Genomic DNA, 20,563 nt, shown 5'->3' on the forward strand with positions numbered 1-20,563 from the left:
GCATCGCTTATCGTAACTTTGTTGCGCCGAAATTTGTTTATCGCGCGGGTACCGTCTGTTTTCGGGATAAAACTATCTCATGTTCTCTATCGACGCGTTAAATTATTTTCATACTTAATTTAAATTTTGATGAATCATAAACAACGGCTTAAGAGTCCGGGTGCCATTGCGAGTTCTCATACAAACGTTATACGAAGATCATTTCCCATACGTGAATATTTACCATATTTGAATTATTATTCAGCTTAAGATAGTAATTACCTAGGTTCCTGTACAAAGATTCACTGCAAAATATCTACAAAGATAAAAAAAATATAGACAATCCGCGCAATTCCGATCACGTGGAAAAGAAATTCCGCGGGAACCGTACATTTTCCCCTAAAATAGTAGTCTGTACTTTCCCGTGGTCTGCTCTTTATTTGTCTTTTAAATTACGTAAAAATCGGTCCAGTAGTTCGTGGCATCAGCGCGTCCAAACAAACTCTTCCTCTTTATACGTATAGATATTATTGTCAATGACCTTACTGCTGCAACTTCCAGGTTTCAACCGTGATGCCGTGCAGCGTGTAGAGACGATTCGACTGGCTCCAGCTGACCAGCAGGTGTTGGTGAGCGTGGTCTCCGCGCATACTCCACCTGGATCCTATATCAAACACGTCTGCTATACTAACTTTACCAGGTGAGGAAAATCGAGTACTTGTAGCTGATATTGTATGTGACAGTGACAAGATATTTATGGGTGGTTGCATGGAAAGCGTAGGTATGCTAGCTAGGTTCGATGTAATTTGACGTTTTGGTATAGCTTCTTTCGTTGGTGTGAAGTTAAAATACTGTTAGATATTATTATTACCGTGTTCAGGAGGAGGACTGGAGTAGGTTATAGGTAATAGTGATACAGGATACCTACTAGCCTTTTGATAACACTTAAATTGACTGATGAACCGAGTAGATAAGACGAAAGCTTGTTTTTTAAGTTACTGCAGTATGTTCATAAAGTAATTTTATGTTCTGTTTTCAAGTCGAATTTACAATTATTAAAATTCTTGAGAGAGCTTTAAGATAATAATTATCCTACTATACATATATTTAAGGATATTAATATTTTACTCAGTATAATCTGTATTTAATGCCAAGCTGTAGGTAAGTAATAAGATTAAGTGCTCTGAGGATTAAGCGCGCAATTACTTACCTAAAGCTGGAAGCGGAGAGGAAGGAACTCTATAAAGTAGCAAAAATAACATAAAAGGCATGTTTAATTAAAATGTGGAATATAAGCAGTGAAATTTATAACCAAACCATTACAAAATAATAAACCTGACTAAGGCCGGCCATAGACGGACCGCATCTTTCAGTCGAGAGCGAATGCAAGATGCGGTTGCCGTACGGCGATCTGCAGTTTTCATACTAAATGTAACCGACTTTTCCCGGGAGGAGAGTTATGTTTTATATACTAGTATTCTTATAGTTATGTTTTATATAATAGTGTTCTAAAGTCTCTATTTGTCTGATACGTTCTGAGGTCCAAACGGCGTCAGAGTAAGGCCGACCATAGACGGACCGCATTTTTCAGTCGATGATGCCTGAAGATGCGATTGCCGTACGGTGATCTGCAGTTTCCATACTAAATTCATATCCGCAATATACGGACCGCTCGAACAGTTCTTGAGCGGTCGGATCAATCGTTTGATCGAATCGAGCGGTCGCTTTGAAGTCGATCATGCAGTCGACCATACATAACATACATAATTTTGTTGTTCGACTGCAGAGCGATTGCTCCGACTGCCGAAGAAATGCTCGAGCGGTCCGTGTATTGCGGATATGAATTTAGTATGGAATCTGCAGATCGCCGTGCGGCAACCGCATTTTGCAGTTGCTCTCGACTGCAAAATGCGGTCCGTCTATGGCCGGCCTTATAACTCTGACGCCGTTTGGACCTCAAAACGTACCTACAGACAAATAGAGACATTAGAACACTATTATATAAAGTACTAGCTGTCCCGGTGAACTTCGTGTTACTTTAAAACCTTCCCTGGACTTCTACGAATATTTTAAGACTAAAATCAACCCAATCCGTTCTGCCATTTTCGAGTTTTAGCGCGACTAACACATTTGAAAATCCATTTTTATATATAAGAAGATAACTCTCCTCCCGGGAAAAATCGGTTAGTTCATAAATCTGAACAACGAATAACGTTTATAATAATTTATATTTACAGGGTTTCTGTTAAATTCAAACCACCATTGTTGAAGTTGCGAAGTTTTTTCAATTTATCTTTGTCCTTGAATCTTTGGGGAAAAGTCGCAGATGGAAAAATTCAAATTACTTACCCGATTACTTATAACTTGAAGGCTTTCGCGGGTTTCGTTTCAGAGTAAGAATAACGAGCATAGAGAGAGTCATGTTCCCAGATATTTGGACGTGGAGTCCAATTTTATGACGTTATAGTTTCGACTTTGTTGCACAATAGTTAAGATACCTTTTTAAATTGGTTACAGTAATAATTTTGGACTTAACTTAATAAAAATTAGGACGACCTAAGCATGAAGTGAGGAAGTTAAGACATCTTTCTCTTTCACCCTTAGGGGATCAAACAATTAACATCTGCCGACTGCTCCTGTTTATACATATAACTTGAACATGTTTTTATCCTTCTTCCCTGGGTTTCGTTATTAAATCTCACTTTCGGGTTCCGGGACAGTTCAATTATTATTAAAGGTCCGACTTGGCAAGTTTAATTTCTTTTGTGCCGTGTTTATTCTTTAGGAAAAATCGTATTTTTCTCAAGAATTTTCTAAGCTGTTGGTTTAGGAAAATCGTGTTTTGCGTCGCTTTGGGCATTGAAATTTATGAAAAGAAATTTCTTTTTATTACTAAATGTTTTGCAATAAGTAGTATAAAAATAAAGAACTTTTATAAATACTAAATTATTTTGCTTTGTGTGTTTATGTAAGTCTGTCCATCCTTCCTTTTAACTATTAATTGTTTTTTATTATTTACAATTGGTAAGTAACCAGTAACGACTTACATAATTATTACAGTTCGACAAGGCAAGACAAGGATAATATGAACGTGGCGAGAAAAGGAACTAACGCTGTCATCATACAAAAACGCCATTTTTGACAGTTCTCCTTACCAGCAGCGCGCATTGACACGTTCATTTAAAGCCTTGGAATACTGTATGACGTATGTACTTAAGTAACCACCGAAACATGACGTTTTTTTTTCAACTCAATTGGGAAATGGGACACGTCTCCTAAGGACAGATTTCGATAAACATAGCCCTGGGTTGTAAATTGTAATATTCAATAAACCCACATGATATTTAACCTAAGAATAACTTTAACCCAAACCTATGCAAGTGGGCCATTGTTAATCTGTGGCCTGTGTATATTTAAAATGTAAACACGGTTGATTAAGCTCCCGTTAGTATAGGGGCGTGATTTTGTGATTAATGCACTCCGATCATGAGCTGTGAGTAATGAGATGGGCGATGTCCATCACAGAATATATCGGACCTCATCAACACCTGTTTGCTGATTGAGTTCTTCTGTAGCTCTTTGGTAGCTTTAATGTACTTTTGGTACACATGGGAACTTTTTTTAACTTTAGTAGTAACTTTTTTATAAAATATGTTTAAAACTATATGAAAGCATTACTAAAGTAAGGGATAACTAAAAATAATCGGTCAAGTGCGAGTCGGACTCGCGCACGAAGGGTTCCGTACCGTTATAGAGCGCAAATAGGGGAAAAATTGTGTTTTCGTATGGAAGCCCCCTTTATTAAGTATTTATTTTATAATAAAGTACTTACACAATATGTAATTGGGGATTTTGTGAAAATTTTAAGTGTCTGTATTATGTTGCCATTATCGATTACGACTTACGAGCCAAAAAGACCAAAAAAATTACGTTTGTTGTATGGGAGCCCCCTTTAATATTAACTTTATTTTGTTTTTAGTATTTGTTGCTATAGCGGCACCAGAAATACATAATCTGTAAAAATTTCAGAAGTTTAGCTATAGCGGTTCTTGAGTTACAGCCTGGAGACAGACAGACAGACAGACAGACGGACAGACAGACGGAAGTCTCAGTAATAGGGTCCCGTCCCTTTGGATACGGAACCCTAAAAACATTGTCGACAATAAATTGGAATCCGTGTATCCGCGCTTACTAATTTCGTTTTAACTAAGTAAATGAACTATCTGGTACATCAGAAACCAAATCTATGAGGTTTCAAAAAAACGACGATTCGAGAATAGGTAGGCTTTGCTTGGCTCGTCTCAGCGGGGGCACGACCGTGCCCCCAGATGTTACAGAATTTTTGTTAGACATGCCTAAATACGTAAGAATGATATTATGTTTATGTTCTCGTAATATTGATTATATTGTACTATTATCTATTCTGTGATATTATGCAGGAAATGATAGTGTCTGTATGGTGTAGTAATAGCTATATTTAAAGTATCTGGTTTTCTATTATATGACTTTACAGTTGCTTTACTACGCAATTGACACTTTCATGTGCTATGTCGATAAAATTGTAATGCCTCATTTCAGAACTAAGCCACGCTATTTAAACACTCACCTCGTTAACTACCAGAAGCTATTTAGTGTTTACCCACATAAAGGACCTAGCTATACCAACATCATCATAAGAATCACTATAAGTATTAATTTTTTTAATTATTCCTGGTGCTTCCCCATAAGTTCTGTGACGTTCGGTCATTGCAACTTTGTGTTGTCTCTAGCTTTTTTTACTGCGAAAATAAAGCAAATCAAAATTGTATCTCTGGACTGACCCTTAGGTTAAATAAGTACGAATGGAAAAACAAAAATGGTCGAAATGTATCTACGAGCTCGCATTACCGCTAGCCGAGAGTCGTGCAGGGCGCCGTTTTTGCGTTTCAATTATTGATTGATTGACGCTTTCGGAATCCACCGCGTCAACGAACTTGAGAGTTGAGACTTGAGACAGATTTGCGAGTCATCCGGAGATAAGTGCATTAAGGTCACAGCACACATATCACTTCTAAAAGGGATCGGCACCGTATCGCCTCGCCGTGTTTGTATGAACTCCCTACTGCAACGCACACTAAGCGGAACCGTAACGTAATCGCCTCGCCTTGGAACAGGCTCCAAACCGGGATGTGACGCGTGGTCAAGTAGCAGTCCCCCCGCTTACGGCTCGTCGTCCACCCGCTTACGGCTCGTCGTCCTCCAGCTTACGGCTCTTCGTCCCCGTGCTTACGTCTCTCCGTACTCAAGCTTACGTTTCTTCGTCCACCCTTGCCCCTTTCCCCTTCCCCAAGCCGTAAACGAGGCGTCGCCTAGCCGTAGCCGAGTTGACGTGCAGGCGCTACTGATACGCTTTGGACCAAGCCTTTGGTTACGTGCAAAAGTTAAGTTGACGCCTGGTTGACGGCGAGGCGAAAGACGATACGGTGACGATCCCTTTCCGAGTTATGATATGTGTGCTGTGACCTTTAGATGAAATCAAAACAAGCCCGGGACACTTAAATTTTGCTCTCCTGAGAATGGCCGATTAAAAGATTAGCAAGATTGTAGATAATGTGAAGAGGTTATAGGCGCTACGAAAGTGGTTGATTATAGTGATACGTAGTTCAAGTCGATGTACTATTGTCAATATTACGGCCATTCTCAGGTTTGGCATTATTTGCTATGACGTAGGCATCCCCTAAGAAAGGGTTTTGATAAATTCTACCTCTAAGGGGATAAAATAGGGGATGAAAGATTGTATATAATAATACTTTTAACGCGGGCAAAGCGCCGGCAAAAGCTAGTATTATTAAAGACTCATTCATGATTATAATAATCTATGAAAACCGCGAGAAAACTTCAATTGATAAAAAAGTACGTATCAGTTTTCATACAACGGTACTTAGGAACATATGGTAATTAGTATACGGTAATTAGAAAAAGTTAGCTTTTCTTGAAAAATTAAAAAAACCGACACAGTTTGCAAAAACTTGCTTAGGGCAAAGTACGTAGGCCAAATTACTTTCTAGATTGACATGATCAACATACAATCTTATTTAAAAATCAAGTAGCAAAATAAGATTACGGTAATTAGAAAAGTTCGTTACCAAAGTTACGGTAAGTAGATACTCTCGTGCTTCATCGGCGGCACGCTAACATTAACGACGTGGGACCGCTGATGGGCCGTGGAACACGCTAAGGAGAAGAGACCCGTGCACTTGTAATGTGCCAAATCCTGTTATTTTTGGGTGGGCACCCGAAAACAGCATGCGTTACGGTAATTAGAACGTTTGATAGGACAAGCGATTATTTCATGATAACTATTTATAGACTGGGCCTATTGAGTCGATATTTTCCAATGCGATAACCAATGTTTATGAGCATTTAAAACGATGAATAGATCATGGTTAATATGTATGTTATAAAAATTACAAGCAAGTTTCGAGATCAAGTTGGCGTGAGGACACGTCACGGTAATGAGAAAAACATGATTTTTGAACGCGACTTAAATTAATTTAGTCTGAATTACTTAAATTAGAAGCCTGTGTTTAAGTTTGTAGCTAGTTACGGATGCTATCTACCGTTTAAAAATATTGTATACTTGAATAAGATAATATTACAGAGTATACAAGCCCGGGACACTTAAATTTTGCTCTCCTGAGAATGGCCGATTAAAAGATTAGCTAGATATTGAATAGTATAAAATTACAACTAAGTATAATATATTTATTATTAATAGTAACCTTTGAAAATCTCTTCAAGCTTAAACCGTCGCTCCGATTTTGATGAAATTTGGCATAAAGTCGTCCGAAAAAGGAAAAATTTTGCGAGACAAATCTTTTTTGTCTCGTTAAAATAACTAAGTTTCAGATGGTTTCAGTAAGTAGTAAATTAGTGGTAATTTTCACGCGCAGTAAACGATTTTCGATGCAACAAAGATGCAGGCAGTATTAAGTTTACCGTAAAGCTTGAAAATACCAAACCACATACTACAGAAAATTACAAATTCGTTACTAAAATCTGTGGTATAATCGATCTCATCGAGATGAGCCTTCTGTGTTATAACTGAAAGCCGGCATGTGAGGTTCAGGATAAGCCTTCTAATTAGCCATTACAGTCATTAGAGTATAGAGAGTGTTTGCGAGAGAGCGACGATTAAGTATTGTTACGTGCTAGGGTTCGAGGATTTGGAGAGAAAGACCTGGTGACTCTCTTGAAGACTTTATTAACACTGCACTAAACACTAGGTCACAACACTTAGCACTAAGTCCAAACACTAATCACTAGGTCCAATCACTAATCACTATCACTGTCCTAGGTCGTAGCCAAGTCGCAGGTTTCACTGGTTCACTCACTATTGATCACTTGTTGTCGCCTCGAAGATCGCTTTGATCTGAACTGAATTGCCGGGCCTGCCTGCGGCTTTTTATATGGCGAGACGAATTCCAGAAAGTTCCCGATTCACGTAAACAAGTAAACAACCGTGGGAACTTTCTAGGAGGCTCGAGCATGTACCACAATAAAAGTAAACGCGTAAACAAAATAAACCGGTAAACACGTAAACAAAATGTTGGACTTTTCTAGAAGGTTCGAGTATGTACTTGCGCACCTCATGCCATCTAGTATTGAGTAGGGGATTTATGTTGCCTGTGCTCCCTCGGCAAGTTTCGCTAGTTTGTCGCTAGATGGCACCGCGTGTCCGTATACCATGTACCGTAACAGTATTAAAAAAAAACTAGATCAAAATCGGTCCACCCGTTTGGATGCTATGATGCCACAGACAGACAGACAGACAGACAGACATGTCAAAGTTATAACACCCCTCTTTTTTGTCGGGGGTTAATAATACGGAGTCATAATGGCAGCACGATCATTCATAGCTACTCGTGAGTATTAATACTACTAGAGTCTTCCGCTCTGCGGACTGCGTCCCGGGTGTAATTCGCACAATTTCCTGTATACGGTATACCTAATACAGGAAAGGCGCGAGCAAGCAACATCGAATTAAATGGCGCTTTTGTAGTTAAAAACGAATGATTTTAAACACTGTTCAAGTGTTCATGTAACACATGTTTTGTGGAGTGGAGTGGAAGAATTCCAAACAGACCGCTCGTGTGTGACCACTATGATACGAACTCCATCCCATCGCCTTCATCATCTTCATTCCAGGTTCGGATACCCGTCCCCGATCTACGTGAACGTGGTCCGGGACCCCGTGGAGCGCGTCATCTCGTGGTACTACTACGTGCGCGCGCCGTGGTACTACGTGGAGAGGAAGCGGGCCTTCCCCGACCTGCCGCTGCCGGATCCCGCTTGGTTGAAGAAGGTAAGAGGATAGAGATATAATATGGTGTTACCTAGAAAATGGAGAAATGAAACGAATATATTCCATCTGTTCACTTTTCGGTCTGGAAAGCGATACCAAAGTATAAAGTAGTTGCACGCAATCAAACTGATCGCGTGGCGCTTTATTGTATAAAAACTTCTTATAGGTACTGTGGATTGTGGAATATTAAAATGACATACCGAGGTATTCAGCATGTTCATTATGAAGCATCAGTTTATGTTATTTAATTTACTATAAGTACTTAATGTAATGTATTTATTTATATATATCTATCTATATATCTATACGTGGGAGAGCCATGCTTCGGCACCAATGGGCCGGCTCGACCGGAGAAATACCACGTTCTCACAGAAAACCGGCGTGAAACAGCGCTTGCGCTGTGTTTCGCTGAGTGAGTGAGTTTACCGGAGGCCCAATCCCCTACCCTATTCCCTTCCCTACCCTCCCCTATTCCCTTCCCTTTCCTACCCTCCCCTATTACCCTATTCCCTCTTAAAAGGCCGGCAACGCACTTGCAGAACTTCTGATGCTGCGAGTGTCCATGGGCGACGGAAGTTGCTTTCCATCAGGTGACCCGTTTGCTCGTTTGCCCCCTTATTTCATAAAAAAAAATAATTAAAACTAGCTCTTTCTTTAGTCTGTGCTAGCTCTAAGTGCAAATTACTTTCCAAATGTTAATCCGGCTCTTAACATAAATTTATTATAAACGTTATATTATATTACGTAATATATTATAATCTTTTTCCCAATAGCCTTGAGCAAATTAGTAAATAAACTTACCTACTTTTAACTGGGTGCCACAGTGGTGTCATATTACTCGTGTAATAAAATTTTAAATGCCTAAGAATTGGCTTGGTATTAGTGAGTCATTGTCCATTGGTGTAAAAAGGAGCAGCCGCCAATGATATCATTACTCTCACGCTGTGATCTTCATCAGCTCCTCAATGGCGGACACAAAGCAGCCCGTGCCCAATTTGACCATCAATAGGACGGAATGGACCGACAATAGAACATTTCTTGTAGCACGTCTTCGATGCTGTACACTGTACAGTGCAACACCTTTACGGTTTAAGTTTTTGTGGTACCAACTATGGTACTTATTCTTTTTTGTGCTTAAAATTATAGTTTTTTTTTTTAAACTTCAAGAAGCTAATTGCCACCTTCACTTACGTCCCCTTTTTTAAGAGATTTCTTCTTCATCCCAGAATTAAAATTCACAGTTTTGGATTACGGTACTGTAATTCCTTTAACTGCGGGTGGGCTTTGACAATTGCTTTTGGGACTAAAAAAACTCCTTGGTCTTTTCAGCTTCATTAAGTTACTTTTATTGGTCGTGAAAATATAATATTATCTGGTAAAAACACGTCGACACCATTTGACAGTGGCGACTGTGCTCACCGTACATTTTCAGTCAGTCTTCATTAAATTAAAGTTAATAAATCATTAATTGTCTCTGCCACTTTTAGTCGTAGTCGTTTGGTCGCTCTCACCCTTACTATCTAAGTAAATAAGATACAGGCGAGACTAAGGGCCTGTTTCACCACTTCCTGATAAGTGCCGGTTAAGCTCTCTATATAACACATAGAGTATGGAGTATCTGTCAGATAAGTTGTGGATAGCTCATCCGGCACTTATATTGCCACCAGTGCCGTAAATTAGGGCGGTGCCACCGGTGCCCAGGCACAGGGCGTAGACTCTGGGGGTGCAAAATCGCCAGACCAGGCAGGACTATTATTTTTTCGCTTTGCTCCCGATAAGTTCCCACTGCGCCCCTAGTGCTCTCTCACTGCACAGTGTGGGTGATATAACAGTCGAAAGGCCTACTTGATATCAGACGGCTCGCCTGCTTGTTTGCCCATATCAGTTCTTTAAAAAAAGTATGTTTTCCAAAATTTTAGTAAATTATAATAATTGGTCTACCAACAGTCAACACCATGTTTTATTTTATCACCCTGAATGAAATAAAACAGGCCTATACATAGCATAATAATTGCTCTGGGTACCTATAATACTAAGGTTTCTAAAAAAAAAGGCTGTATATAGCCTTTTTTTTAGGCACTGATTTGCCACAGGTCAAGTATTTGTCTTACCTATACGTTGGAAAATCTATGTGACAGATAAGTTAATGCTCTGTAGCAGGGATGTTGCGAATATCCGCATCCGTAAATGCGGAGCATCCGCATAGATTTGGATATCCGCATCTGCATCCGCATCCGCATTAAATCAATGCGGATTTTTATGCGGATGCGAATGTCATACGAGTTGCGACAAGAAGAAAAGCGGCGGTGTCTTTGAATGGCGCATGTCGTTTGCGCGTGACAAATGACCAATGGGGGCGAAAAAGCCGGCCAATTAATCGGCCACGCACAATAGAGGGTTCCGTAGTACCGCCAGTTTTTGATAAGTTTTGTATCGTCAATGAATGTACAATTATAACATGAATGTACAACAACACACACTACTAACAACATTATCTCAGTTACATTCAAATGAATTTGAACGAAAAATTCCTTTGTACTTCTCAATAACTTATGAAGTCATCTTAGCCGTCATAATTTTATTTTTAAATTTAACATATTTCCTACTCCCGTGAATTTTTCCACATATTTTTCAGAATCAACCGTTTAGCTGGTAGAAGGGGGCGACACTGGACACTAACGATTTCTTCCACTTCAAAACTTTGCATATTTCACAAATGGATCCCTAATCGGAAAATAATCTTGGAATACTCGTAATATTTTTAAAAACACTAACCAACGACCACACACACGGTGAAGTGGACGCGAAATAAAAATAATTATCCCCACTTGATGTGTATCCTCATAAATTTTTTTAAAGATTTTACATCCCAACTTTGGCGCAACCCTGTTGCGCCAAAATTCGTTTTTATATTTTTTCGAGATAAAAAGTATCGTATGTCCTTTCCCGGCACTCGAAGTATCTCCATGCCAAATTTCCGCAAAATCGGTTCAGCGGTTTGAGCGTGAAGAGGTAACAGACAGACAGACAGACACACTTTCGCATTTATAATATTATTAGTATATTAGTATGGATGGATTTTGTTGACATCGTTTATATGTATGTGCATTCATGCCAAATTTCGGCTTTGTAGGCTATTCTCTGAGCGAAACAGCGGAGAAACAGACAGACAGACGGACAGGTAGACCGAAAATATAAGGGTTCCTTATTGATTACGGAATCCTGAAAACGGCAACAGGATCCGACGCGTTTATTGTGGTGCATCAATTGTCTTGTGTAAATTATTCACTACGTGTTTGTTTGTGCTTCATACTTAATAAAAAGCAGCATTATTACTATTTAATAATTTAAGTGTAATGCTTTATGCTCCTATTTATAACTTCGTTACTACTGTTACTAACAAAAATGTGGTAGAGGTTAATACAGGGGAATTAATGTACTTACTTAATTTTAATTTACAAATCATTATCTCTTTTATACAATAGTATTATTATAGTACAGGTTCCCTAGAACAATTTTTTTTATTACTATCACTAGGGAATTTTTCGTAAGTTTTTTTTATTTTGATAAAACAAACAACAATTTCCTCTGCGAAAGTGGTAGCTAACAGAGATAAATATGATTTAATATTTTGATTTGATGGTCCTAAAATATGGATTGTTCTATTCAAAATGCGTTTCAAAATGAAGCTACTGACGAAAAAATTTGCTTGATATAAAAAAAAAAATTGTTCTAGGGAAATCTGTACTATTATTTTGTAATACATTAATAAAAATGAAAATAATACGTTTTCATTTTATAAACTATATTTATGTAGGATCCGCAATATCCGCATCCGCATCCACGGATGTGAATCTCTTAAAATCCGGATCCGCAGTCACATCCGCGGATGTGAAAAAATCGGGATCCGCAACATCCCTGCTCTGTAGTTTTTGGTAGATCTAAAGCGAACGGGAGTGCGCAGGCCAAGTAAAAGTTCCAGTAACAGGCCGCGCGCATGCCGTGCACTATTTACACGAACCATTTAGTCGCACTTTTGACAACCTGCAGCTCAGTCCCTGTTGCAAGTGCAGTACTAAACCCTCGTCTAAAAAAAGATTTATTTTTCTTCTTCTAACAATTAGCCGATAGGAACTTGACCCCTTAATTAACAGTTGCGGTTGGATCTTTATTTACTTACCTCTATCATGTAACGTTGCAGGACTTCGAGACGTGCGTGCTGAGCGGCGACCGCGAGTGCCGGTACATCGAGGGGGAGACGCACGAGGGCATCGGCGACCATCGCCGACAGACGCTGTTCTTCTGCGGACACGAGCCGCAGTGCACGTGAGTCGTCTAGATTCTAGAAGGTTCCTAACCGGGATGAAAACTGTCCTAACCTGTTCCTGAAGAAATATTTCTAAATTCTATGCTTCGTAAAAATCGGTTCAGTGGCGTAGACTATTTCGCGGCATCCTATTAAATTAAGATTCACCGTTTCTGTTCACAAACGCTCTTAATTTTCTAGTTTTAACCGGTAAATTAATACACAGCCCACAGAACAAGAACAAAAAAACGCTAAAAGCTTGAAATACTCGTACTTTTTTGTTTTCGTAAGCATAACATCTAGATGAGATTATGCTCATAACTTATTCTTCCTTTATTCTCAAATTTCATCACCACCTGCTCTTTCCACAGGCCCTTCAACAGCTTAGAAGCGCTGCAGCGCGCCAAGCGCGTGGTGGAGCAGCAGTACGCGGTGGTGGGTGTGCTGGAGGACATCAACTCCACGCTTACCGCCTTCGAGCGCTACGTGCCCCGCTTCTTCCAGGGAGCGCTCAAGTTGTATTGGGGTGAGTTGTCATAGAGGTTACACGATCAGTCTGGCATCAGTTCAGTCGAACAGTCTAAGACTAATGCCAGAAAGTGCCAGAATGATGACCGGACAGTACCTACTATCATAGAAGTTGATTCCTGGGCAGATGGCGGACCTAAGTAATTTGGTCGCGTTAAGTCCCATCCGACCGATCAACATTGAATTGACATAAACCGACCAAATGACGTAATATGTCAGTCAACTGCCTAGGAATAAATTTCCTCGATGGTTCATACTACAATCTACATAGTAAAAAATGATCAATCGGCCGTCAGTTTGGATCAATCTGATGGATGGGAATCCCGAATAGGGATTTCGAGGGGAGGAGAAAAAGGATATCTCCTTGTGTTTTTCGCTTGGTCTTCAGGGTCTTCTACCTTGATAATATACCTAAGATATATTTAGAGCCAAGAGAGTGGCACAACGGCTGCGAAAATTTGTTAGGTAACTTAATTATTGGCAACAGCATGCTATGCAGGAATAATTTAAATGTTCTCTTACAAAACTTGGAATTCTTTATCAATAAGTACCTAAATATCTCCTTTTCCATTCCAGAGGAACTAAACACGTTCAACAGAATAAACCGGAACGCCTTCAAACCGCCCGTGTCCGAGGCGGTGAAACAGATCGTCCGAGCCAACTTCACCAGGGAGATCGAGTTCTACGAGTTCTGCAAACAACGACTCCACCTGCAGCTCAAGGCTTTGAGGGATTCCTCCGTCACCATCCCAGCTACATCCAGCTTGGGCAATAGAATATCAAACTACGATAGGCTGTAAGTTTGTAAAGCAAACTGCGCGTCCACCGCATCGTAATCGGAGCGTAAGCAGGGGACGGATTTGTTGCTTGATTTTTATGGCACTGCATGCACTGGAACATGACACTCCGATCCCGACACGGTGAACGCGCAGCTTTAGGGTTGACTGTTGAGTTTCATGACAGCTGGTTTATAAAGCGCTTAGGCGCTAACTTTACTCCATTCTCTTTTTTTATGATTTTTTGAAGAAAAATAAACTGTCAGCATTAAAGAGAAGTTAGCAGAAGCGCCATAAGGGCCTTATCACACTGGCGATTAGTGAGCGATTTGAAAGCGACGCGACTGCGCAGCGCACACGCCGCGATTGCGCGGCGTGCACGTCGCGACAGCGCAGCGTCGTCGCGGCGTGGCGTGGACGCCATTTTGTACACTCGTCTACACAGATTATTATTATATATAGTAGAAGACTCGTCTAGGAAGTGACGTCAGAATCCATTTTGCTGCTGAGTGTCCATAACGCCGAAGGCAAGCTGCGTGCACGCCGCGCAATCGCGGCGTCATCGCGGCGTGTGGGCTGCGCAGTCGTGTCGCTTTCAAATCGCTCGCTTATCGCCAGTGTGATAAGGCCCTTATAGCGCTTCTGCTAACTTCACTTTAATGCTGACAGTTTATTTTTATTAAAAGTTAAAGCGCCTTTAAAAAGTCATGAGCATGACACCGTAAAGAAGGAATTAGTTTAATATTTTGTAGTAAAGAAATTTAATTATCAGCATCCCTTTCCTTCTTGTTATAAGAACTATTTTAACTAGCTAACGTTGTTAAAAACTAAACAGTAAAATTCTAAAGATTTCACTGTTAATATTATAATCAATCACAGATAATACTTCTAGCAAAGTATTTCATTACATTTCTTAATTCTTGATGTTTGTAAGGTTCAATTCAGACCGCAACGCGACGCGTAGATGCATTTCTAAATTAGTTCTGAATTGACAGATTTCGTGAGCGTGAGACGTCTTGCAAATCTGTCAAATCCATATATAATACAAAAGAACAGGGCCCCCATAAGGGCTTCTGGCGCCCGTGTGCAAAAAAAGGATTTTGGCGCCACTTTCTAAGGCAAATTTTTTGGGCCCTTGGTTTTGGCGCCCCTAATGATGGCGATTTGGCGCCCCTAGAGGATGGCGCCCGTGTGCATTGCACACATTGCACATATGGTAGCGGGGGCCCTGCAAAAGAAATGCATCTACTCGTCGCGTTGTGGTCTGAATTGACCCTTAGACAACTTGCACGATAAAGGCTGATAGCTATTTTCTTGTAACAGGCATTTAATTTTCCAATAAAGTTTAAAATTAAACTTTAAACTGAGACCTTTTAACTGTAAACCTTAAGTAAAATATTTTCAAATGGTTTTATGTTCAATGAATGTACTTAATTTATTAAATATGTACTCAAAATATTGTACTGTATAGATGTGTGCTACCTAATTATTGATATTTGCATATCATGGATGTGTGTCGTCTATTTTAATGTCGTTAATATAGGTATTATAATTTGTACATAAATCCTAAATGTTTCCTAAATTGGATACTCATTTGGTTCACATGGCGCCATCAGCTGTTGGCACATTCAAAAAGTACGATTATTAAAATTATGCTGTAAGTTTAATTTATAAAATTATTGTTATCTACATAACATCTAAATTAACCCAAAAGTTTACTGATTGAATTCAAGTCTTGGGCCAGTCAGAAAGAGCTCTTATTTGAATACTTACCTTTTTAATTTAAGCAATATTTAAATGTTAAAAATATTTGATATTATGTAAATAATATTTAAAATACTTATCTTATTTCAAGTAACAATTAATTTAAGTTTTGTAAATTTATTATAGACGTACTTAAAATAATGTTACTGTTTGAGGTAATTAATAATTATTTATGTAACATACCCTTTTGAATAATGTTGTGATATAATTAGTTTTATAAAGCTTATTTAAGTAGGTTAAATACGTAATATAATAGACTTCTTGAAATACTCTGCTTTCTTTTTTAAATAAACTCACAACTTATGAAATAAAACCCAAAAAGGGCTTACGACCGCTACATATCGATACTGCTGTTGAATATGCTCTTACTTTGAAGTAGATGTTTTACAACTACCTTCTGTTACCTTGTGCTTGTAAAAAAGCAGGCGGCTTTGTCATGTTCTCCTAGTATTCCGCTTCATCTATAAAGCTATAGATGGCACTGTGATCGAATGTACAAGCAAGGGTAGTAGTAAAACTGTTGCTTTGTCATGTTCTCCTAGTATTTTGCTTCATCTATTGGAGCTATAGATGGCATTGTGATCGAATATACAAGCGAGGGTAGTAGTAAAACTGTTGCTTTGTCATGTTTTCCTAGTATTTTGCTTCATCTATGAAGCTATAGATGGCACTGTGATCGAATATACAAGCGAGTGTAGTAGTAAAACTGTTGCTTTGTCATGTTCTCCTAGTATTTTGCTTCATCTATGGAGCCATAGATGGCACTGTGATCGAATATACAAGCGAGGGTAGTAGTAATACTCCTGCTTTGTCATGTTCTCCTAGTATTTTGCTTCATCTATGAAGCTATAGATGGCACTGTGATCGAATATACAAGCGAGTGTAGTAGTAAAACTGTTGCTTTGTCATGTTCTCCTAGTATTTTGCTTGATCTATGGAGCCATAGATGGCACTGTGATCGAATATACAAGCGAGGGTAGTAGTAATACTCCTGCTTTGTCATGTTCTCCTAGTATTTTGCTTCATCTATGGAGCTATAGATGGCGCTGTGGTCGAATAGTGTACAAGCGAGGGTAGTAGTAATACTCGCTGCTTTGTCATGTTCTCTCTCCTAGTATTCTGCTTCATCTTTGGAGTAATCGATAGCTCTTTAATCTAGTACGTTTAGGCTGCGTTTCCAATGAAGCGGAGCGGAGCTTAGCGGTGCCCGAGTTGACCAATCACCATGCTCGAAATCTCCGCTCCGCTTCAATGGAAACAGCAAGAGCGGGGTGGAGCGGAGCTGAGCCGATATTCATAGAAACGCAGCCGAGCGAGGCGAAGCGGTGCGGAGGACAACGGGGTGCAGAGTGGAGGACAGCGGAGCGGGGCGGTGCGTACTCGCGCTTAGGCGGTCACTGGCGACCACGACATCGTTACGTCACAATAGACATAACTCCGCTCCGCTCGACTCCGCTCCGCTCCGCTTCAGTGGAAACACTCAGCACTTTTCGCCGCTCCGCCCCGCTCAGCTCCGCTTCAGTGGAAACGCAGCATTAAGCGAAGGAAGTAGTAAAAACGCCTGCTTTGTCATGTTCTCCTAGCTATGGAGCTATATAGCCTGACTGGTGAGACATGTCACATGATCAACACAGGCAATGATGAAATACTCAAACCAGATATGTTACTACCGCGCGCGTTGTGAAGCTTCAAATACGGCCCAATTGGGCCGTCAGTTGTTTAGTCTGCATCAAGTGCAGTCACGAATGTGCCGCGTCTTGTCTTACCTAAATAAATTGAAAATGACGTCGTGTGTGTATCGAAAATGTACCAATTATGACTCGAAAGTAAACAAAACACATGGAATCTCTTACCACATGTCTTCATTGCAATAAATACCTCGATTATTTACATTTTCAATTATTTTTTCGAACAATCTGGAAAAAATCGAATTTTCGTCATAGCTCAGGCGAAGAAAGAGACAGCGATACGATTTGACGTATCTTTTGTTTCACTCATCTGTCAAATTTGTCAATGTCTGCAATTTTGAATTTGAAAATTGTTCGGAAGAGATTTAAGCCGGAAAATAGTATGGACGTAACATATCTGTTTAAGTACAATATCATTGAACACAGGAGAGTACTCGGTACTTGATTCTCATTATAATTATGTAATAAAATTAGGTAGGTACTTAATTTTTGACCAAATTTCCCATTAAATAAATGAATCATTTTAATGAATCATCTGCGGGGCTAAAATGGTCGCTTTGAAGAATCATGATATGAATTTGACCATTTTAGCCCTGCAGAGGTTTCGTATTTGGGCTCATTTTAATTGCGACAACCAGGGCCGTCTCTAGCCCCTGTGGCGCCCGTGTGCAAACATTACCCTAGCGCCCCCTAACAAGCGCGTGCGCGGTAAAAATGAAATGGGTACAAAGTAAAAGTACAGTTTGCCCGGCCGCTTAAGAGTGAGGACTCTAAGCGGTGGCTTCTTTCGATCCACCAGACGAACTATAACAGCACATCAAGTTACCACATAGGTACTGTCAAATTTCTCCAATATAAAATAGATAACAAACTCTATTATTATTTGTTTGTAGATTGAAGTTTTTTTCGGTTTTAACCATGATGTGCTCTTAAGTCTTGACTGACCCTAACAAGCCTAACCCCAAAACGTAAATTTTATATCGTTAAGTACTTCAATTTTACTTTAAATTTCATGTTCTATACTTATTAAACATCACATCGTCACAACATCGGTATTAATTCGATTTCATTGAAGAGCTCTAACTTCTTTACATCCGAAGAGCCAGCATGGCACCGTTTGTTTTCTAAATTAGAACACTGTGCTTTTTTGTATCTAAATCCAAATACCCCCACTACCTATTTTGAAAAAACGAGCGATAGGACACTCACTATTACACCAAATAATATAATCTTCATTTATGTGTTTTAAGGTTCATTTCACGTTGAAAAATAAAGATTATAATATTTATATTGCAAAATCCGAGCCGCTCATGGTGCGCCTTGCTTTGCTGTAATTCTACAAATATAAGAAGAGCTTCGGATATTACACAAAAATGTTTACAAACTGGAGTTCTTTTTACGTTGGTCAATAAAGCGTGGGCCGTGGCGGCCGGCCAGCGCGGGCGCACGGCGCTCGGCGCCTAAGACCGCGGCGCCCATGTGCACCGCACACATTGCACCTAAGGGAATGACGCCCCTGGCGACAACCAGTAAGAAGTAGATATAGAGTAAATATTTACATGCTGCTGCTGCAGCATCACCTGGATTCTATAGGAACCAAGCTTCGCATAAACCCAAAGTGGAGGTTTCATGTTTGGGCTCATATTAAGAGGATTCCACACCGCCATTTTTTCCATACAAACGTTGTCCCCTGTTTCCTCCCTGGATAATGCTAGTAGAGTTATAATTTTTTTCCTGAATATCTACGGCCACTAATACAATGTCCCTATGTTTTCTTTTTTTTCATAATTTAATTATTAAATAAGATATGAACGTTCAAAAACCCAAAAAAATGGCCAGATTTTCCACTGTGTTCAAACGTCCAGAAAACAGATTTGGATAGATTATACAAAAAAAGCAAAACATAGGAACACAGCTCAAGCCTTTTTTTAATCTTTAATGAAAAAAGTACTTAAATCGGTTAAGTTTTGGAGAAGGAATCAGGGGACAACGAATCGTTGATTTTCTGGATTTTCTGCAGTTGTCTCTATCGCGTTCTGCGGTATAGGCTTGAGGTAAGGGAGACAGCTATAGATATTACACGTACTTTTTTTTCATTTCTCTAACCGCTGTGGTATCCTCTTAACGGCCTCATCGAAAAGGACATTGATAGATGGTAATCATGAGAATATGATTCTGTTGATAGGAATTTAAATTTTAAGTTTAAAAAGTATGAAATAAAATAAAATTAAGAAATTAAAAAAAAACCCCGCCAAACAACTTTAAAAAGTAATGAAATAATATTTACTGCCTTTAAGTTCACATAATTACTAACTTGTGTGAAGTAATATTTTAGTCCATAATAGGCTACTTGACCTAATTTTTTTCTTCATGCATTATTACAAAAAAAACTAATATTTTAATATTTTACACAGTAGAAACCCATAATAAAATGTTAATTTATGTCGATTAACAAAAAAAATAAGAAATTTTAGAAATCGGTCAAGCGTGAGTCGTCTCATCTACGAACTTTAGATAAAAATTCATAAGTAAGTTCTAGTGACACAATGAGAATACGATGAGGAGGGCGGGAGGAGAGAGGGAGGATATAAATATTGTCATGTATAATGCACACTGTATAGTTTAACTTTAAATTTAGCTTATATTAATAGTTTAACAAATACCACTAGCGGCTAGAAAATATTGTTTATATCGGGCGTGACACAAAAAGAAAATATAGGTATGATTTCTTGAAAAAAAGTATTGAAATCCCACCAAAAATATACCTGTTAAAATAGGGCCTAGTTCCTAAAGGCTAGTTTTTGGCCTGAAAAAAGAGTTGAAATCTAATCCAACGAAAAGTTCAGATGCACTTCATCGATCATAATCATCTTCATCAACAGCCTGATCCATTATACCTACTTCTAAATTTGAACTTGCCACGTTTTTGTGCTATACTTACGTAACACTCGATTAATTAAATATAATTAGATAATATTTATAGAATTTAATTAACCTGCCAAGTTCAAATTAGAAGTATTATGGATCAGGCTGTTGATGAAGATGATTACGATCGACGAAGTGCATCTAAACTTGGCATTGGATTAGATTTCAACTCTTTTTTAGGCCAAAAATTTGCCTTACCTAGATAGGAACTAGGCCCTATTTATTGGACATTTATTTCGCTTCTTCCAGGATC

General features: G+C 39.1%; 1 protein-coding gene across 1 annotated transcript in view; it reads left to right on the top strand.

Moving 5' to 3' along the window:
• LOC121739208 (heparan sulfate 2-O-sulfotransferase pipe) overlaps positions 1-14,168 on the top strand; it is a 130,287-nt gene extending 116,119 nt beyond the window's left edge. The window contains exons 6-10 of the mRNA XM_042131562.1: positions 541-679; positions 8,167-8,323; positions 12,525-12,649; positions 13,001-13,155; positions 13,734-14,168. Coding sequence (XP_041987496.1) covers positions 541-679; positions 8,167-8,323; positions 12,525-12,649; positions 13,001-13,155; positions 13,734-13,957 — 800 coding nt within the window. The 3' untranslated portion in view covers positions 13,958-14,168. The remainder of the gene's footprint in view (positions 1-540; positions 680-8,166; positions 8,324-12,524; positions 12,650-13,000; positions 13,156-13,733) is intronic.
• Positions 14,169-20,563: the final 6,395 nt, after the last annotated feature.

The sequence above is a fragment of the Aricia agestis genome, chromosome Z (assembly GCF_905147365.1).
Source record: "Aricia agestis chromosome Z, ilAriAges1.1, whole genome shotgun sequence".
In the NCBI taxonomy this organism is placed as follows: domain Eukaryota; kingdom Metazoa; phylum Arthropoda; class Insecta; order Lepidoptera; family Lycaenidae; genus Aricia; species Aricia agestis.